Genomic DNA, 19,443 nt, shown 5'->3' on the forward strand with positions numbered 1-19,443 from the left:
GTCACCTCCAGACTGGATTATTGTAACTCGCTCTACGTGGGGCTGCCCTTGAGACTGACCCAGAAACTCCAGCGGGTGCAGAATGCTGCAGCGAGACTCCTTACAAGGTCTTCGCTGCGAGATCACATTCACCCGGTGCTATACCAGCTGCACTGGCTCCCGGTGGAGTACAGGATCAGGTTTAAGGTGCTGGTTTTAACCTTTAAAGCCCTATATGGCCTAGGACCCTCGTACCTACGGGACCGCCTCTCCTGGTATGCCCCACAGAGAAACCTACGGTCTTCAAATAAAAACATCTTGAAGGTCCCAGGCCACAGAGAAGTTAGGCTGGCCTCAACTAGAGCCAGGGCTTTTTCGGCTGTGGCTCCGATCTGGTGGAACACTCTGTCACAAGAGACCAGGGCCCTGCGGGACTTGACATCCTTCCGCAGGGCCTGCAAGACAGAGCTGTTCCACCAGGCCTTTGGCCAGGGCACAGCCTGACTCCCTCCCTCGGCAATCTTCGCAGAGCTCTGGCCCAATGGTTGCTAGTGGCTTGAATTAATTAATTTTTATAATGAATGATTTTAGAATGTTGTTTATGTTGTACTTTTGTACTGTTTTATTGTTGTTAGCCGCCCTGAGCCCGGCTTCGGCTGGGGAGGGCGGGATATAAATAAAATTTATTATTATTATTATTATTGGGGGCTTTTTTTAGAGCTGAATCTGGTTTGTAGCACAAAATGAAATTTAAAAATTCCTTTCGTTACGAGTACGGCAAACCAACACGGCTACCTACCTGTAACATGTTTCACAAAAGTTTAACGTCATAGCCACTCAGGAAAAAAGGACACCACCTTTATTAGGTCAACCAAAATGTTACAAAACAGTGTGTAAGCTTTCCTGTACTTGAGAAATCTTCACCCGCCTGTATGTTAAAGATGGGGAGAAAAAGGTAGCTGGTGTGCCTTTGCTGAAAGTCTTAAGAATTTGTGTAGGAGCAGTTAGCAGATAAGCAAAGGAAACCTTTTCAGATACTGTAGGTTTCAAATAGCACCCTGGTCTTATGGGAAAGAGCACTCTAGAGACCAATAAAGACAGTGCTGCTCAGAGATCAGTCTGACCTTAAGCAGGGTCCGTCTGGAAAGTGGGATGGCTCCTGCCATTGGAGAGGAGGCAAGAAGCTAGATAAGACCTTTATTAGGCTTTCTGTTGACTTTTTGACAAGTAATGGTATCTAGAGGTTCAGGCAGGGTTGGTCTGGCTAGACGAATGATTCTTCCCCATGGTATGGAGGCAAAAGACCCAACCCAAGCTCTCCAGTAAGAAGCATCCCTTTACTAGGAATGTCTTTCATCAATATTTGGCAAAACTTCAGGGTTTTTTCTAAAGTTAATTATAGCTCTATGCCAGTTCTTTTACACAAACATGCATATAATTCACACATACTTTCACTAATGGGATAATCTGAGTCCAAGCAATAGCTAAATGTCAGCCGTGGTTTGGAAAATGAAACGCAAGGACATACTATAATACACAAATTCCCAAGGACCTGATACTACAACATCATTGTTTAATTGTATGCCACCTTTTCATAGTTAAGCCATGCTGAAGGCGGCTTACGACGTGAAAAGATTTACAAAATATAACAAAAGTCATAAGCGATAAAAGTCAAAGGGACACAAAACACACCTGTTCTTAATCAAACCTGCCACAGTGAGGTTTGGGAAAAAAGATTCCTATGGGAGCCAGTAAAATGCTTTTTTCAACCCAAAATATGGGGCATTTTTGCTGGAGAGGGCTTCAAGTGCACAGGGAGGGGAGAGTTGCATCAATTCACATATTTTGCTAGCATTTGAACCCACCATGAGAGGTAGGTTAGAAGTAATGTTCTCATATTGCAGATAGATCATGGTGAGAATCCAGGGAGTGGGATCCTTTGAGCTGGGAGTAAGAAGTTTTGAAGCAGTGGCTTTTACGTCACTTCTTTTGCTCTTAACAGTTCTTAAAATGTAGCTGCTTTTGCATTGGAAAACTTTTATAACCTTTAAAGAGACATTCAGGGTTTCTCCTGTAAATGCATCTAAAGATAACCTCTTAAAAGCCAGGAAGTGAATGAAAACGTTATCATTTGCAACCTTATTTTTCATGCTTCTTGCCTTCATTCCTAGGTCTATATTTTCAAATAATAATAATAAATTTTTATTTATACCCCGCCCTTCCCAGTTCAGAAAATGGCTCAGGGCGGCTAACAACAAATTTAAAACAATTGATGCAACAAAAAAAGCATAAAATACAATATAAAACATGAATAACAATAAATTCAGAATTCAAAAATCAATTTAGGGGGAAAATCCATCCAATAAACATTAGATAATCACCAGGGCTAGCTGGCTAAATTAGTCCTATTTGGGCCAGCGAGGAGACCAGGGGAGAATTAGCTGTGGGATCCCAGAGCGGGTAAACTTCATAAAAAAGGGGAAGGAAGGAAGGGGAATAAAAGAATGGGGGACCTGTTGTCTTAGCATTGCTCATTCTGAACCCACCTCAAAAAAGACATGCTCCTGATGGTTTAAGCACTGCATATGCTCAAAAGGAAAAGGGGGTTTGAAGAAGTGATCACAGAAGGCTGTTTTTATATGATGGACTTTTGACAGTGACGTACTTTAGACCTCAAATGTGGATGTGTAAAATTTCTACTTGCAGGGATTGATGTGCAGCATACATTTCCAGTGCACGTAGATGAATTGTATTTTAATGGTAGTCAATGAGTCTTACCCCTTCCCATTCCAGGGGGTGGTCCCCTAGGCTGTGGCATCTTTGGATTTGGTCTTGGTTGGTTAGGCAGCCCGGCTCTTGGGCTTGGTGGCCGAGTCACTACAACAGCAGGCTGGAGTGTGGCTCCTCTTGCAGGGTTCTCAGGATTACTGTTTCTGGTGGTGCTTGCTTCTTCCTTCATTGCAGGAGTGTTTTTAATGTTGGCAGACTCAGGCTTGTTATCTTGTAAAAGGAAAGGAACATTCAGTGCTTTTTCGCATATTAACTAACCCATCCATGCATCCTTCAGGTCTCATTTAGCTGTTATTTTTGTGCACAGCAAAGCCACTGAGGCAAGCAGTTAGATTCCCCTTGATATCTCTATTAGTTGTTGCATTAGCTAAACTTCTATAATAGTTCAACATCAACCTCCAGAGGGATTGCAGTCCACCTTACCAGATGCATGAAGGGACATCCTATGAGCTACAGGATTTGGCTAAGTATCAGTGAGGTCAGAGGGCAATGAAATGCTAACAAGTAACACCTGAGAACTACATAATTAACTGTGATATTTTACATAATTGGTGGGCGTAACAGACAGCCTGGCACTGGTAGCTAATACAATGCTAAAAATCCTTTGTTTAGTCCAGAAATGATAGCATTGAAGTTGTCACCTGATGTCATAATGATGTTTAAAATGATCTATGTAAAGTGAGCCAGACTATAAGGTAAAAAGGGTAAAGGGCACCTGGAGGGTTAAGTCCAGTCAAAGTCAACAGTTTGCAGTGCTATTCTTGCTTTTCATGCCGAGGGAGCCAGCGTTTGTCCGCGGGCAGCTTTCTGGGTCATGTGGCCAGCAGGAATAAACCGCTGCTGGCGCACGGAGGAAGCCAGAGCACATGGATTTACCCTCCCCCCTCAGTGGTGCCTATCTACTTGCACTGGCGTGCTTTCGAACTGCTAGGTTGGCAGGAGCTGGGACAGAGCAATGGGAGCTCACTCCGTTGCGGGGATTCGAACCGTCGACCTACTGATCAGCAAGTCCAAGAGGCTCAATGGTTTACACCACAGCACCACTCACGTCCCATGCAGGTGTATTCTCATGAATACACAGGATTTGGCTAAGTGTAAAATCTGAGAATTACATAATTAACAGTGGTATTTTACATAATCAGGTGTAACGGACATCCTGGCACTGGTCCGCTAATTAATACAATGCTAAAAATCCTTTGTCTCTGTTTAGGCCAGAAATGATAGCACTGAAGTTGTCACCTGATGGCATAATGATGTTTAAAATGGTCTATGTAAAGTGAGCCAGACTATAATCCAGTCATTGCGCAAAAAAGGGTTTTGCACCTTTGAGAGAGATATATATGGTGTCATCAAGAATGTTGATTATATTCCTGCGTTAACCTAGTTTTCACATAGTGCCTGAATGAGGCCAACAAGGGACAACCTGATGTCATTTCATAGAATTACAGAATCATAGAGTTGGAATAGACCACAAGGGCCATCGAGTCCAACCCCCTGCCAAGCAGGAAACACCATCAGAGCACTCCTGACATATGGTTGTCAAGCCTCTGCTTAAAGACCTCCAAAGCAGGAGACTCCACCACACTCCTTGGCAGCAAATTCCACTGTCGAACAGCTCTTACTGTCAGGAAGTTCTTCCTAATGTTTAGGTGGAATCTTCTTTCTTGTAGTTTGGATCCATTGCTCCGTGTCCGCTTCTCTGGAGCAGCAGAAAACAACCTTTCTCCCTCCTCTATATGACATCCTTTTATATATTTGAACATGGCTATCATATCACCCCTTAACCTCCTCTTCTCCAGGCTAAACATGCCCAGCTCCCTTAGCCGTTCCTCATAAGGCATCGTTTCCAGGCCTTTGACCATTTTGGTTGCCCTCCTCTGGACACGTTCCAGTTTGTCAGTGTCCTTCTTGAACTGTGGTGCCCAGAACTGGACACAGTACTCCAGGTGAGGTCTGACCAGAGCAGAATACAGTGGCACTATTACTTCCCTTGATCTAGATGCTATACTCCTATTGATGCAGCCCAGAATTGCATTGGCTTTTTTAGCTGCCGCGTCACACTGTTGGCTCATGTCAAGTTTGTGGTCAACCAAGACTCCTAGATCCTTTTCACATGTACTGCTCTCAAGCCAGGTGTCACCCATCTTGTATTTGTGCCTCTCATTTTTTTTGCCCAAGTGCAATACTTTACATTTCTCCCTGTTAAAATTCATCTTGTTTGTTTTGGCCCAGTTCTCTAATCTGTCAAGGTCGTTTTGAAGTGTGATCCTGTCCTCTGGGGTGTTAGCCACCCCTCCCAGTTTGGTGTCATTTAGGGAGGGGGGTTCCATAATGTGGGGGGCACTGAGAACACCCCGTCTCATGCAGTCACCTGTCCAACAGAAACTAAAACTGGAATAACAACCAGGGCATCCTCAGGAAATCTTAGTCATTTTTTCAGGTTACTGATTCCCAAGTTGTTTAAACCTTTGTATACCAATACCAAAACCTTGAAGTGAGCCCAGGGATTTACCAAAAGAATTACCGTATTTTTTGCACCATAACGCTCACTTTTTCCCTCCTAGAAAGTAAGGGGAAATATCTGTGCGTGTTATGGCGCGAATGCCTATGGGTGGTGGGGGCGGGGGGGGGATCTGCTGCAGTCATGAGCAGAGGATCCATGGTTCCCCTTCCTTCCCTCCTCCGTGGCTCGCTTTGAAACAGCAGCTCCTGTCTGGTTGGCTGCTTTAAACCGTGCTCTCTGTCCCTCTCTCCTCCCCACTCAGCTCGCTAAATAGCAGCAAAACATTTCAGCTCTCTAAGCCGGGGAGGAGGGAGAGAAGCAGAGCCTGCTTGTTTTAAAGGAGCAAAGCGGGAGAGGAGAGGAGCCTTCTCCCCTTATACCCCTCTTCTGCATTATTAGCAGCATCCTTCTCCACACACCCCACGCATGCTCCTTGTCCCTTGAGTGCTTTTCCTTCCCTCCCCACTTAAAACGTGGTCACAAAGCACGGATTCACATGGATCCTCAGGATTTTTGCATTGGGCTACCCCAAACTCACCGTCAGATCACATGTCTGTGGCCACAGCATGAACCACAAAAATCATACATCCACTGTTTCGTTTAGAATATTTTTTTTCTTGTTTTCCTCTAAAAACTACGTGCGTGTTATGGTCAGGTGCGTGTTATAGAGCGAAAAATACGATACATTGACAAGCATTGATGGAAGGCTAGTGGGTTGGGCTGTTTTTACCTTCTGTTGGTTTGGGTCCATCCGTGGCCTTTGCACGTGGAACAAGCAAGTCTTCCAAATCTTGCATTGCTGGATTGGTGGAAGCTTTGTTGTTCTTCTTGTTTTTCTCATCTTCACGTTGCTACAGAGCATGGCACGTAAACACGTTAGGGTCATATCCTTTGCAATTAATGGACCTAAGCTCGTCCAGCTGATTAATTTCAGTTGGCCTACGCCGAGTAGGACTAGCGTTGGACACAGCTCTCAGGCATCATCATAATTTTTTAAAATAATTATGGTAAAAGCTACAAATTAAGGGAAAACTAAAACAGAGGCCGAGACTTGAATGTACTCAATATAATCCTGATGTTTTGAAAACTGGAAAATTACCTGAAATGCAGCAATTTTATTTATTTATTTATTTATTTATTTATTTATTTATTTATACATATGAGAATGGAGAAACAGGACAGGAAAAATGGTTTAAAACAACAGCACAGGTTTGAGTAAAGACGGGATGGAAGTGGCAATTTAAAACAATTCCAGGGTAAACAGAATGGGCAGGGTGGGACATTGGCAGTTTCAAACAATGTTGGGGTATAGCGAGAAGGGTGTTTGAAAAAGCTCTGTTGTGTTAGCTTTTTGGTGTCAGCTTCTGTGTTGTGCTCATTGCTGCTATTTCCCCTTTAAAAAACCTATTGGTTCGTTTTGAAAAAACGACCTCTCAATGTCCTGCCATCCCTGCTTTTCAAACCTCTGCCGGTGTTTAAGACTGCCATTTTCCTCTCAGAGTTTCTTTCTCCCCGCTTTACTCAAACTTCTGCTGTGGTAAAAGAGCTACTGAGAAGGAAATTGTGGTTTAAACAGCAGCAGAGGTTTGAATTAAGCAGGGATAGAGGATCGTGGAGAGAGAGAAAAGTGGCAATTTTAATAATAATAACAATTTTTTATTTATACCCTGCCCTTCCTGGTTCAAAAACTGGGCTCAGGGCAGCTAACAACAAATTTAAAACGCTTTAAAACACTTAATTATAAAAGCAGCATAAAACATGGTATAAAGACATGAATAACAATAAAAATCAAAAATCAATTAGATAATCCCCAGGGCTAGCTGGCTGAATTGGTCCTACTTGGGCCAGCGAGGAGGCCAGGGGAGAATTAGCTGTGGGGTCTCAGAGCGGGTGATCTTCATAAAAAGGGAGGGGAAGGGAAGAGAAGGGAAATAAAATATCAGGCTGAATTCAAATTAAAGGCCAGGTGGAATAGCTCTGTCTTACAGGCCTGACGGAAGAAGGTTAAATCCTGCAGGGCCCTGGTCTCATGGGACAGAGCATTCCACAAGGTCGGAGCCATCACTGAAAAGGCCCTGGCCCTGGTGGAGGATAGTCTGGCTTCCTTAGGGCCCGGGACCTCTAAACTATGACTATTCATGGACCTTAAGGTCCTCTGCGGTGCATACCAGGAGAGAGGGTCCCGTAGATACGAGGTTCTAAACCACAAATTTTAAACAGTGTCAGAGTTTTGAGGAGAGTGAGCAGGGGTGACACTGGGGGAGGACTGGCAGTTTAAAACAAGATCTGACTACAGTGTGAAGGGAATTTGAAAAGGCTCTGTGTTGTGTCAGTGTCTGTGTTGTACCCAACATTTTTCCTTGTTAAAACTGGTTTGTTTGTTTTCTAAAAAACCACAAAGCCTCTGTGTACTCTCAGAATGGAGTTCTTCAGGTGGGGTGAGACATTCATCTGGAGAGTGTATTTATGCCAGTGGAGTGGGGCTGGGGGGCTGGATACATCATATATTTTCAAATGCTTGCCCCTAGATAGAGCTGCACACGGGTATATTTCATATTATAAAAATGTTGTAGCATCAGTGTTAAGTGCATCTTTAAAAGTTGGGAATATGAGAATTTATTATGTGGTTTTAATATATAAAGAAGGAGCAGGTAATTCAGGGTGAGCTAATATGTACTTAAGGAATGCTAGGAATGTAGCAATCAGCACATGAACTGGCACATGGATTTTTGAACCATGTAGTTCTACAATGGACCAAAACACCTGAGGTGTTTTCATTTGTAAGTTAATTTGATAAAATACAAACATACCATTTGCATTTTCTTCTTCAGCTCCGCATTGGCATGTTGATAAGCTTCAGCCACAGCATTCAGGTAATATATAGCAAGGCTACAAAATCAAATATCAGTTAAACTTCTGTGACACCTTACAATGGCTTAAAAGTAGACAAAAGAGGCAGGTTTAATTATTTGGGAGACCAAAACACATTGCCTAATTCATGCATTCTCTCAATACTGATCTAAGAAATACAATATCAGTTAAACACTTTCATGAGTGTTTTTGTTAATATCCACATTTCCTATCAGTTATTAACAAAAAAACAAACAAAAAAACCTCTTTCTTTTACAACTCTAGCAAAAAATATCAAAGCAGCTTACGAGAATCTATATATAATAAAAACCACAGAAAAATTTAAAATCAGAGGCCATCAACTGTTAAAGAAAGACATTGTCTTAATTGCCTGGATAGGTTTGGCAGCATAGAAAAGTTTTCAGCAGGCGTTTAAAGGCTAAAACAGAATATTTATAAACTATATATAAGCATATCATTAAAAATATCAAAGTGGCTTACAAAAAAGTATTGTTGTTTTTGCTGTGGTGGAAAAATAATCTGTATTATGGATATAAGGAGTGGAGATGAATTAGGGTGAGAAGACATTTTTGACAGATTCTGCATAATCCATTAATGGTTGGTTTGATTTCAGGCTACATGCACAGCACGACATTTTAAATCCTAGCAAATTTTAAACCAATAACCTAAGGATACCTCTTGCTAAAATAAAACTCTTCTTCGCTCTCAGGTCCCCAGGCTATTGGAACAACTTACATCATAAGTAGAATGGCGGGTATAATTAGTCCTGGATTTGCCACATAACCGAAGATCTTGGCCACAAAGGGTGGGAAATCCTGTTGGATGGTCTCTTGGATTACATCGTACATTTTCTTTTTCCCACTGGAATGGTAAACAGGTACATATAAATGACAGCATGCAGTACTCATTAGAGGCCATTATCAACTTCTTTCGGAAACGCACCATTCAGAGGAATTCCAAGATTGTGTAGTTCTTTTTGAGTATGTCAAGACGCAGGTGCTTGCATCCATTTTGTCTTTTCCCCCAAACATAATATTTAATTGAAATTAGTTTTCAGCTACATAAAAGGTAGTGAAAAGTCCACTTACAGTGGTGCCCCACAAGACGAATGCCTCGCAAGACGGAAAACCCGCTAGACGAAAGGGTTTTCCGTTTTTGAGCTGCTTCGCAAGACAATTTCCCCTATGGGCTTGCTTTGCAAGACGAAAACGTCTTGCAAGTGTTCCGATTTCCCCCCGCTCCCCCCTTTTCTAAGCCGCTAATCCGCTAATAGCCTTTTAGCTGCTATTCCGCTAATCCTTTAATAGCCGCTAAGCCTTTAATAGCTGCTAAACCGCTAATAGCGCTAATCCGCTAATAGGGTTGCTTCGCAAGACGAAAAAAACGCTAGACGAAGAGACTCGCGGAACGGATTAATTTCGTCTTGCGAGGCACCACTGTACATAGACTTGGGGGGGGACGTATTCAATTTTCTTTTCTAAAGGGAACATGACAAGCAATCCTCTTCTTTGGAAACTTTTGTACACCGTGTTATGTTCAGCAGGAGCTGGATCAAGAATGTCTTTTTATCAACCTAAACCATTTCACAACTATCAAGAGTGTGGTAGGTTATTTACCAGCTGGGATTCAACGAGGGCATCTAGTTACTTCAGGATAGCAGACATTATACAGTACCATATTCTTCATATGTGCAAGGTCAAGTGGCCCACAGACCAGTGTGCTGTGATGCAGTCTTAAAGGGTAAAACAGCTACATGCAAAGAGACTTGTCTAAAATAATCTAAAGAAACTGTGTACGTTCCTTCTTCCCTCAAAAGTCTGAGAAGAGATTGCTACTGACACCGCTTATTAACAAAAGAATGGTCCGGACAGTGGAGCAAAAGGAACAATTTGTTCTGCACTGGCTCCACGCTGAGTCAGAGCCAGCAGTGCAGCAAGAAACAGTTACTAAATCAAATTAGGGCTCATTGACATGTTAATCCAGTCTGTGGAGCAATTTGTGTAGAGCTGATGCAGAATGGCAGTAAGAAATGCTTATTAATACAGTGATAGTGGAGCATATTCTGAAGAAGTCAGTTCCTGTTTTTCTTTTACCATCTACGGTCATATTACATTGCAGATTTTGGATGGGGAGGCGATGGAAAAAGTTGCTTTGGAAAGCAGGGCTTTATTTCTGAAGCTTCTCTGACTTCTCTGGTACTTTGAGTTTTAGTCTATGTATTGATCCATTCCCATCTTCCAGGTTAAGTGCACAGTCTTATATAAAGACCCTCCAAGTGTCCCTATTTTCCAGGGACGTCCCTGATTTAGAGACTCTGGTCCCAGTTTCTGATTTCATCCCGGAATATCCCACTTTCCCTTAGGATGTCCTTATTTTCATTGGAGAAAAGTTGGAGGGTTTGGAGATATCTGATCACCAAGCCATCTGAAGGCAATCCTGTATAGGGAAGTTTTCCTAATGTTTAATGTTTTATTATGTTTTCATATATGTTGGAAGCTGCCCAGAGTGGCTGGGGCAGCCCAGTCAGATCTGTGGGGTATAAACAAACAAACAAACAAACAAACAAACAAACAAACAAATAATTTATTTGTACCCCGCCCATCTGGCTGGGTTTCCCCAGCCACTATGGGTGGCTTCCAACAAAGATTAAAAATACATTAAAATGTCACACATTAAAAACTTCCCTGAACAGGGCTGCCTTCAGATGTATTCTAAATGTCAGGTAGTAGTTTATCTCTTTGACATCTGGTGGGAGGGCGTTCCACAGGGCGGGCACCACCACCGAGAAGGCCCTTTGCCTGGTTCCCTGTAGCTTTGCTTCTCGCAGTGAGGGAACCGCCAGAATAATAGTAAAATTATCATTATGGAATGGGATGCCCCTATTTTCATCGGAGAAATGTTGGAGCATATGTTATATAGTTCCCCATAGGGGGGTTCCCTCTGCAACAAGGGAATATCAAGGCACCTAGGGCACACCAGACTGCTCACTGTCCATGGCTTCTCCTTTAATATATCAATTGCTCACCCTGGATGCTGTCCTACTCTTCAACAGCTCATCTCTTTTCATAGAGGTAAGGCAGGGAAAGGAAAGAAAGAAAACACTGGTCAGGAAAGTCAGGAGAGACAGCAAGTGTCCAATGAGCTAGCAGTAGTTGGAGTAACAGAGTACACTTTCTTTAAAACTCTTTAAAGTTACACAACAATTGACGTTCCTCTACCTATTAAATATGCAGTTATGGGGCTGATAAGAAAATCTAGGGCAATAGCTAACACTGCACCAGCACATTTGATAGGACTCCCCTCTGTAGTCCACTGCACACATGCAAGTTCTGCTCCAGAGGGTCTGCAAAGGTCTGGAGAAGATTTAGGAAGCAGGCATGCCGCAGGGGAGAGGAGGACAAGGAAAGCCCCATTGTGGAAGCAGCCCGGCATTGTTGGCCGTCACCCTGAAGATTAAGAGAAATTCTTTATTATGTATGCTCTTCCATGGGAATAAGGGCCATTAAACACAGCAGTAAATGTGCATAGGATCGGGTCTAGTGTGCATGGTAGGACAAATGAGCAGGAGTCTGGTCTCACGCTAAGGAGGTGTTCTCCACCAGGATCCCCCAATACCTGAATGGTCCGCAGTCGAAGGAGGGAGGCAGGGACATTATGGTGTAGGCAACCGGCAACAGGCTTAGGAACAGGATCAACAGCAAGAGCCCGATATAAAAATTATTGGATTTGGAGGCCTTGAACACTCGCTCATGGGGAACATTGCTGCTCATAACAGCCCAGCTCTGGTAATACATGGAGGTTAATAGACGTAGCACATTTATGCCGACTAGGCCTGGTGCATAAAAGGATCCCATCCTGTAAGGAAGGAAGAAAAGAGAGAAATATAGAAAGCTTTTCAGGAAGGCTTTAGCTGCATCCACTTCAGAAACAGCCAACTATAGAAGAGCATGCTATTAAGGATGGACTCGCAAGTTCTGCCAGGAAGGAAGTAGTTAGCGACTACAATGGGATCGTACTATAAAGCAAACTCTTTAAAAATAGAGCTTTCCCCTGCCTGGCTTGCAAAATGGAACCATAGCTACTTATTATGACAGTCCCTTCGGTTTCAGCATTAGGGATACATCCAGATGAGCTGTCTCCACCCACTACCCAGGTCAGACAGGATAATAATGTGAGATGGCTTGGGTGACTTGAGCAGGCAGAAGAGTCTCCAGCTTAGTTCCTTTGTAATGCATAAGACAGTAGAAAGGTTGGATGCCGAAGGGAAAATAAGGTCAGCATATGGATAGCCTCCTCTGAGATAGCATTGCCAGAACCAGACATCTTGAGCTCTATCACATCAGCAGCCACCTACTGCAGTGGGACTGGGTGTCTCCTTCATGCTGGACCAGAACTGACTTTCACAGTAAGTAGCCAATGTCCCATTCAATGTCCCAGGATGAGAGAAACATCTAGGTGGAATGTGCACCAATAAAATTGCCTTGGTGGGTGAGATGAAGGAAGGTAGCCATGTGTTTTGGATGGATGGAGGACATGTTGGAACACCAACAGGAGCTTATAGAAGGTGTGGGCATGGAACCAAGCCTGATAAGGTCTCCACACCCCTGTCTGTTTCTAAATGAACTCCCTGGTGTTGGAGTGACAAAGTGGGCTGCAAGTGGCCTTTGGATCGTACCTATGGGACCGCCTCTCCTGGTATGTCCCATGGAGGACCTTCCGGTCTTCAAATAAAAACATCTTGGAGATCCCGGGCCACAGGGAGGTTAGGCTGGCCTCAACCAGAGCCAGGGCTTTTTCGGCCGTGGCCCCGATCTGGTGGAGCTCTCTGTCACAAGAGACTAGGGCCCTGCAGGACTTGATGTCCTTCTGCAGCGCCTGCAAGACAGAGCTGCTCCACCAGGCCTTTGGCCAAGGCACAGTCTGACCCCCTTCTTCTGTACTCCTCATAGAACTCTAGCCCAATGTTGCCATTAATTTGACTCTGAATTGATTTTAGAATGTATTTCAATTAACTGATTGTGATTTTATGTAAACTGTGTTACAGTGGTGCTTCGCAAGACGAAAAGAATCCGTTCTGTGATTCTCTTCGTCTAGCGGTTTTTTCGTCTTGTGAAGCAAGCCCATTGACGAATTAGCGGATTAGCGCTATTAGCGGCTTTTAGCGGCTTATCGGCTTATCGGATCAGCTGATAAGCGGCTTAGCGGCTTAGAAAAGGGGGGGGAGGAAGGAAAAAACCCCTGCAGGAACTCGCAATACATTTTCATCTTGCGAAGCAAGCCCATAGGAGATTCGTTTTGCGAAGCACCTCCAAAATGGAAAACTCATTCGTCTAGCGAGTTTTCCATCTTGCGAGGCATTCGTCTTGAAGGGCACCACTGTATTTTTACTGTTGTTAGCCACTCTGAGCCCGGCTTTGGCTGGGGAGGGTGGGATATAAATTAATTTATTATTATTATTATTATTATTATTATTATTATTATTATTATTGCATAACTGCGAGCTGGAAGGACCTCTGGCCTAATAATAACCATAATTTATTATTTGTACCCTCCCCATCTGACTGGGTTGCCCTGCACCTGCCCTTGCCTTGAGAATGAACAGAGACTGGTTCAGGAGGTCTTCCAGCTGTGGAATTTGTCTGGGCTTTAAGGAGAACTTGATGGAGTAGCTGCCCCAGATAGTCTCTTACAAGAGGCAATGTGGTTGTTTAGTGGGCTTACTGGACTTGTAGGATTCCACAGACTTTCACTGGTATATCTGGGGCAGGCACATGGGGGTCTGTGAAGCTAAAGCCCTGGGGTCTCTAAAAAAGGGCCTATATGAAGAAAAATAAGGGGCTCTTTATGAGGCTGGCTCCTCTCTTCCTTGTTTGAGAAGAAAACATTGCCTTCTTGTCCTTTGCGCCAAGCCTGACTTCTGACTTCTTTTTTCTTTTGTAATTCCCAGGGGAGAGAGGGAGATTGAACAGCTAAATTCAAGGTATGAGAACTCCTTTTTCATTTCTGAAATAACAGAAAGTAGGACAGAGAGTGGAGCTATCACTTGGGTGAGGCAGGAGAAGAAACAGCGCAGAGCCTGCTCAAGTCACCCAAGCCGTGTCACATGATCCATCTCTCCCTCCCACTGGACTGAGAAAGAAGAATCTATAGCACTTGCTCAATTTCAGGTGCACAGGCTAAAAAAATTTAAGGAGCATACGTGAATGGGGAAAAGAGGGAAGGAGTATTCCGTGAGTATCAAGGAACATAGGATGATGGAAAGCTGCCTTGTAGACCACTGATCAGTTTAGCTCTCTAGTCACTGGCAGCAGCTCTCGTGGGCTTTAGATGGGGGTCTCTTCCAGCCCTGCCTGTAGATAATGGAGATTGAATCTGGGGTGTTCTGCATGCAAAACAGATGTTCCATCAATGAGCTATGGACCTTCCCTGGACTGCAGAATATGGAAAAATGTAGGATCTTGCTCATCATTCATATAGAAAATGAACCCCATGAGAATGGGCTCCACATTTCTGTTTTAGTGACAAACTGAACAGGCTGTTCTTCCTTGCCCCTGTTCTTTGACGGATTCCCAGCTTGCGTAAGTTGACACTGCATCCTATGGACCTGTGGGAATATCCTAGAACCTTTTTAAATAGGTAGGTGTTTGTTCTAAAACCACCGTTCTGAGTAAAAGTTACCAAAATGTGATGTGTCTAGCATGCACTTCTGAGTGATTAGAGGAGCCATAATAATAATAATAATAATAATAATAATAATAATAATAAACCTTTATTGTCACTACACCACCCGTGTGCAGTGAAATTAAACAAGCCCCCCCCCCATATACTCAGTCTTGTTCACACTCTGTGTGCTTGTCGGAAGTCAATTACACCACTATTTTTTCCCCATTCAGCAGCCCAACAGCCCACAGATAAAAACTGTTCTTTAACCTGCTGGTACGGTTGACTATACTTCTGTATCTCCTGCCCGAAGGTAGAAGATTAAAGAAGTGTTAGCCAGGATGTGAGTCGTCCCTAAGAATTTTCCTCGCTCTCCTGAGGTAGCGGTCTCCCGTGATGTCATCTAGCAAACTCCGAGGACAACCCATGATGTCATGTGCTGTATTCGCCACCCTCTGTAGGGACTTCCTGTTCGTGGCTGTCAAACCAGCTTACCACACTGTTATACAGTATGAAAGGACACTATTGTGGCCCGGTAGAAGGAGATCATCAGTTTTTGTTTGACACTGCTCTTACGCAAGACCCTAAGGAAATGGAGTCTCTGTTGGGCCTTCAAAAATGCACAGCAGACCTCAGTCTGGTACACTTCTTAAGTTTTAATTTAGCATTTTCTCTAGCAAAGGGCTACAGTAGACAAGAATATCTCACCAGATCATTCCTTGGTTGAAGATCAAACCGAGCACATTGCCACTAATATCGAACTCAGCATATGAAGGCTGTAATGAAAAAGAGGAAATATGACTGAATGCTAAATTTTGGTATTGGAGGACTACAGAAATATCAAGGGGAAAATAAAGGATTCTCACCTGAAATAAAACATTGGGTTTCCATTCACTTCTACCCTTTGGATTATTTGAATAAATATAAAAGGGGCCTAGAGATTGCTGATATCTCATTTCAAAAAGGAGTACCCTAATTCAACTATTGTTGCATTAGATATAAAATTATCACTGAATGGCTGTAAAAAGCTTCCTGTACATTTATCGTCTTTGAAACTAATACCTGTAGGGTGGAGTTAAAAGTTAACGAAGACACAGTAGTCATTTTCTGTCCCTGGCATCAGTGGCGTAGCGTGGGTTGTCAGCACCCGGGGCAAGGCAAGTAATTTGCGCCCCCTAACCCGTGGATTTGCGCCCCCTAACCCGTGGATTTGCGCCCCCTAACCCTAACCCCCAGATTTTGCGCCCGGTGCGCCCGGCGCGCCCGCCCCCCCTGCACCCCCTACGCTACGCCACTGCCTGACATTATGGTCTGTATAGACATGCACCCTTGTCTCCCAGATTCTGCATTTTCGATCATTTGTTTTTAAAGTGGATTAAAAATAATAATTCCTTCAAATAGTGACCTAGCGAAATGCTGGTTGGATGCAGCATATGCTACGTTTCTCGTATCCCTTATTTCTGCATCTCAGGTAAAATGAATTCTACTTGTATTTCTGCAAACAAGTACATAAAGACACACGACCCTCCATTCCCATCTGTTGGTAGGGTTTTATGCATCCTCCTGCTGAACCAAGCCTCCACCTTGTTAGAGAAACTAATGGCAGCGCCAAAACTGGGGAGTGGGTGGAAAGCAGCAAATTGGGAGTACAATAATAGGATTGCTGAAACAATATGTGTGACTCAGGACTGCCTGTCTTCCGCTGGAGTGACAAGCGGGAACAATGTGACCCCATAGATGGAGAATTTCATAATGTTGGGGTTGTCAGGAAAGAAGAATTACAGATGCTGTGTAAAAATTGGGAGATATAATGAGCTGTCTAATAATGACTCAGTTTTCTCTCTCTAGCCTAATGTGACTACCATCAGCTCTCATATATTCCGTCTGTGTACTTACTTACAGGGGACAACTTTCATTCTTTGGAAGCTGCTGCTGGTAAATATGTGCTGCTGCTTCTATTTGTTGTTGTCCCAGTTTTTGCCTTGGGGGTGGGGGTGGGAATGCCCAAATGTTGTTAGTGGGATGGGAAAGATGTAATTAGAAGCCACATCAGTGCTTTGTTTTTTAAATAGCACCCATTGGAAGACCGAATTTTATTATTTAATATTATTATTGTCACATTTACATCCCACTTTTTCATCTGGGAGCTTGGTGGCACACACACTTATCTTCATAATAACCCAGGGAGGGTAGATCAGCCTTCATGACTGGCCCAAGATCACTGTGATCCGAACGAAAATCACCCGCCCTGCTGTGGTTATGAGCCTTAGGGGGAAATGTTCCCATTGACTTTTAGAACCCAATACTAAGAATCTGTCAAGAATGTATAACTTGTTGCTGAAATGGAATACACAAGATGAAACAGTTAAATCAGCCATGATTAAGTGGGCACAAGACATTGGTCATAACATTATGTTTGCTGACTGGGAACAGTTGTGGACCATCAGTATAAAATTTACGGCATGCAATGCCTTAAGAGAGAATATTATGAAAATGATTTATAGGTGGTACATGACCCCAGTCAAGCTTGCAAAAATCTATCATTTGCCTGATAATAAGTGTTGGAAATGTAAAGAAACTGAAGGTACTTTCTTTCACCTTTGGTGGACGTGCCCGAAGATTAAGGCCTTCTGGGAAATGATATATAATGAAATGAAAAAGGTACTTAAATGTACTTTTCTTAAGAAACCAGAGGCCTTTCTCTTGGGCATTGTCGGCCAATTGGTGTCAAAGAGGGACAGAACATTCTTTATGTATGCTACAACAGCAGCAAGAATACTCATAGCAAAGTATTGGAAGACACAAGATCTACCCACCTTGGAAGAGTGGCAGATGAAGGTGATTGACTACATGGGACTGGCTGAAATGACTGACAGAATCCGAGACCAGGGGAAATTGATGGCGGAAGAAGATTGGAAGAAATTTAAAATTTATCTTAAGAAATATTGCAAAATTAATGAATGTTAAAATGTCGTGGTTATATAAAGTAAGGGATTACAGCTGTTAAAGATTAAGTAAAAGAAAAGAAAAGGGAAAAATCAGATAAAATTAAGGGGAAGGATTTGCTGAAACAATTTTGGGAATTGGAATGCAGAAAGGGGAGGTATGGGGAAGTCGATGAAGTAAGTTTAAGAAAAAAAGGAGTTGAAATTATATGTGTTTGTTATTGTATGTATATCTTTGTATTGTGTGTATTGTATGTGTTTTTAAATTTGTGAAAACTCAATAAATATTTATAAAAAAAAGAGAAATGTTCCCATTGACAGCACTGGGAGTCATCCCCCAAAAGACTTATAGCAGGAAAAGGGTCCCCCCCTCTTTAGATTGTGATTGTGGAGGGAATGGTTAAACTTCTCCATGGGCTGAGCTCCCAGTTAAAATTGCCTCCCCACATTCTGCCATTAAATTTTAAAAACTGTTGGCATGGTTTATCGTGATGCATTTGACATCAAATCAACTCGGGCAGTTGGTAGAGTTCAGCTTCCTCCGTATCCCTGCAAGTTCCATCTCTGAACGGGGTGGGGTAGAGCGCTGAGAATAATCTTGTCTTTCTTATATACAGTGGTGCCTCGGGTTACATAAGCTTCAGGTTACAGACGCTTCAGGTTAAAGACTCCACTAACCCAGAAATAGTACCTCAGGTTAAGAACTTTGCTTCAGGATGAGAACAGAAATTGTGCTCTGGCGGCGCGGCGGCAGCAGGAGGCCCCATTAGCTAAAGTAGTGTTGCAGGTTAAGAACAGTTTCAGGTTAAGAACGGACCTCCGGAACAAATTCAGTACTTAACCCGAGGTACCACTGTATGCACATCAATGGTTCCACATGACAGTACCATGCACTGCATAGCCTGATGTTCTGAGTCCTGGACTATTGATAATCTGAGATTTTGGGACTTTTAAGTTTTTTTAGCATATCTTTACCTTCCTGGCTTTTAAGTCCATGCAGGATAGATTGCTGCAGACTAGACAAAGCCTTTTGCCAACTTCAGCTGCTGCTGAAGAGACAAGAGCCTGGCTATAGTGATCAATGCATTGGCAATCTCAAGGCTAGGTTACAGTCATTTGTTCTGTATGCCACTGCCCTTAAGGCAAGTTCAGATGCTGCAGTTGTTGCAAAATGGAGTGTCATGACAAATTTATAAGTCATAACATGCCCCAGTCTGCCTGAGCAGTTACACGAGCCTTATCTGCAGTGTGGGGATTCTAAATGTACATTTCAGTGGGGGGGGGGGGGAGGGGACAGAATTAAAATGTGGCTCAAAGCATTGGTTAAACTCTATTGTAAGACAAGAACTTTGCTTCATCTACAGTTCATTTACTTACGAATCCAGCCTCCAGGTCCCAGCACCAGCAATAGTTGACAAATCTGACAAAGCAAGCACGGAGGAAATCTCCCACAAGTATGGTTACAAATGTCACAAGTATATCAGACACAGTGAGCCTCACAAATTCCTGGGGGGACGGGGACAAAAAGTGATAAGCATTTAGCTAGCATGTTCTCCAGTTTGTATTCTAAGACTCCCCCACCCGCCATATTTATTATTTTAAGAGGAAATAAACATTAAAAACAGAAAATTGTCTTTCAGAAGTCACTAATTCAGTAGCCACCAAATTTCCCGTATAATCTTCCTTAGAAAGACT

The 19,443-nt window shown here is 43.1% G+C and overlaps 1 protein-coding gene across 1 annotated transcript in view; it reads right to left on the reverse strand.

The window, feature by feature from the left end:
- Nucleotides 1–1,169: 1,169 nt before the first annotated feature.
- Nucleotides 1,170–19,443, reverse strand: part of LOC309515845 (transmembrane channel-like protein 2) — a gene marked incomplete at its 5' end in the record, with an annotated part of 162,722 nt that continues 144,448 nt past the window's right edge. Inside the window, 7 exons of the mRNA XM_082194059.1 lie at nt 1,170–2,979; nt 6,003–6,123; nt 8,083–8,161; nt 8,879–9,004; nt 11,759–11,998; nt 15,512–15,579; nt 19,126–19,254. Coding sequence (XP_082050185.1) covers nt 2,744–2,979; nt 6,003–6,123; nt 8,083–8,161; nt 8,879–9,004; nt 11,759–11,998; nt 15,512–15,579; nt 19,126–19,254 — 999 coding nt within the window. The remainder of the gene's footprint in view (nt 2,980–6,002; nt 6,124–8,082; nt 8,162–8,878; nt 9,005–11,758; nt 11,999–15,511; nt 15,580–19,125; nt 19,255–19,443) is intronic.

The sequence above is a fragment of the Podarcis vaucheri genome (assembly GCF_965113315.1).
Source record: "Podarcis vaucheri genome assembly, chromosome: 12".
Lineage (NCBI taxonomy): Eukaryota > Metazoa > Chordata > Lepidosauria > Squamata > Lacertidae > Podarcis > Podarcis vaucheri.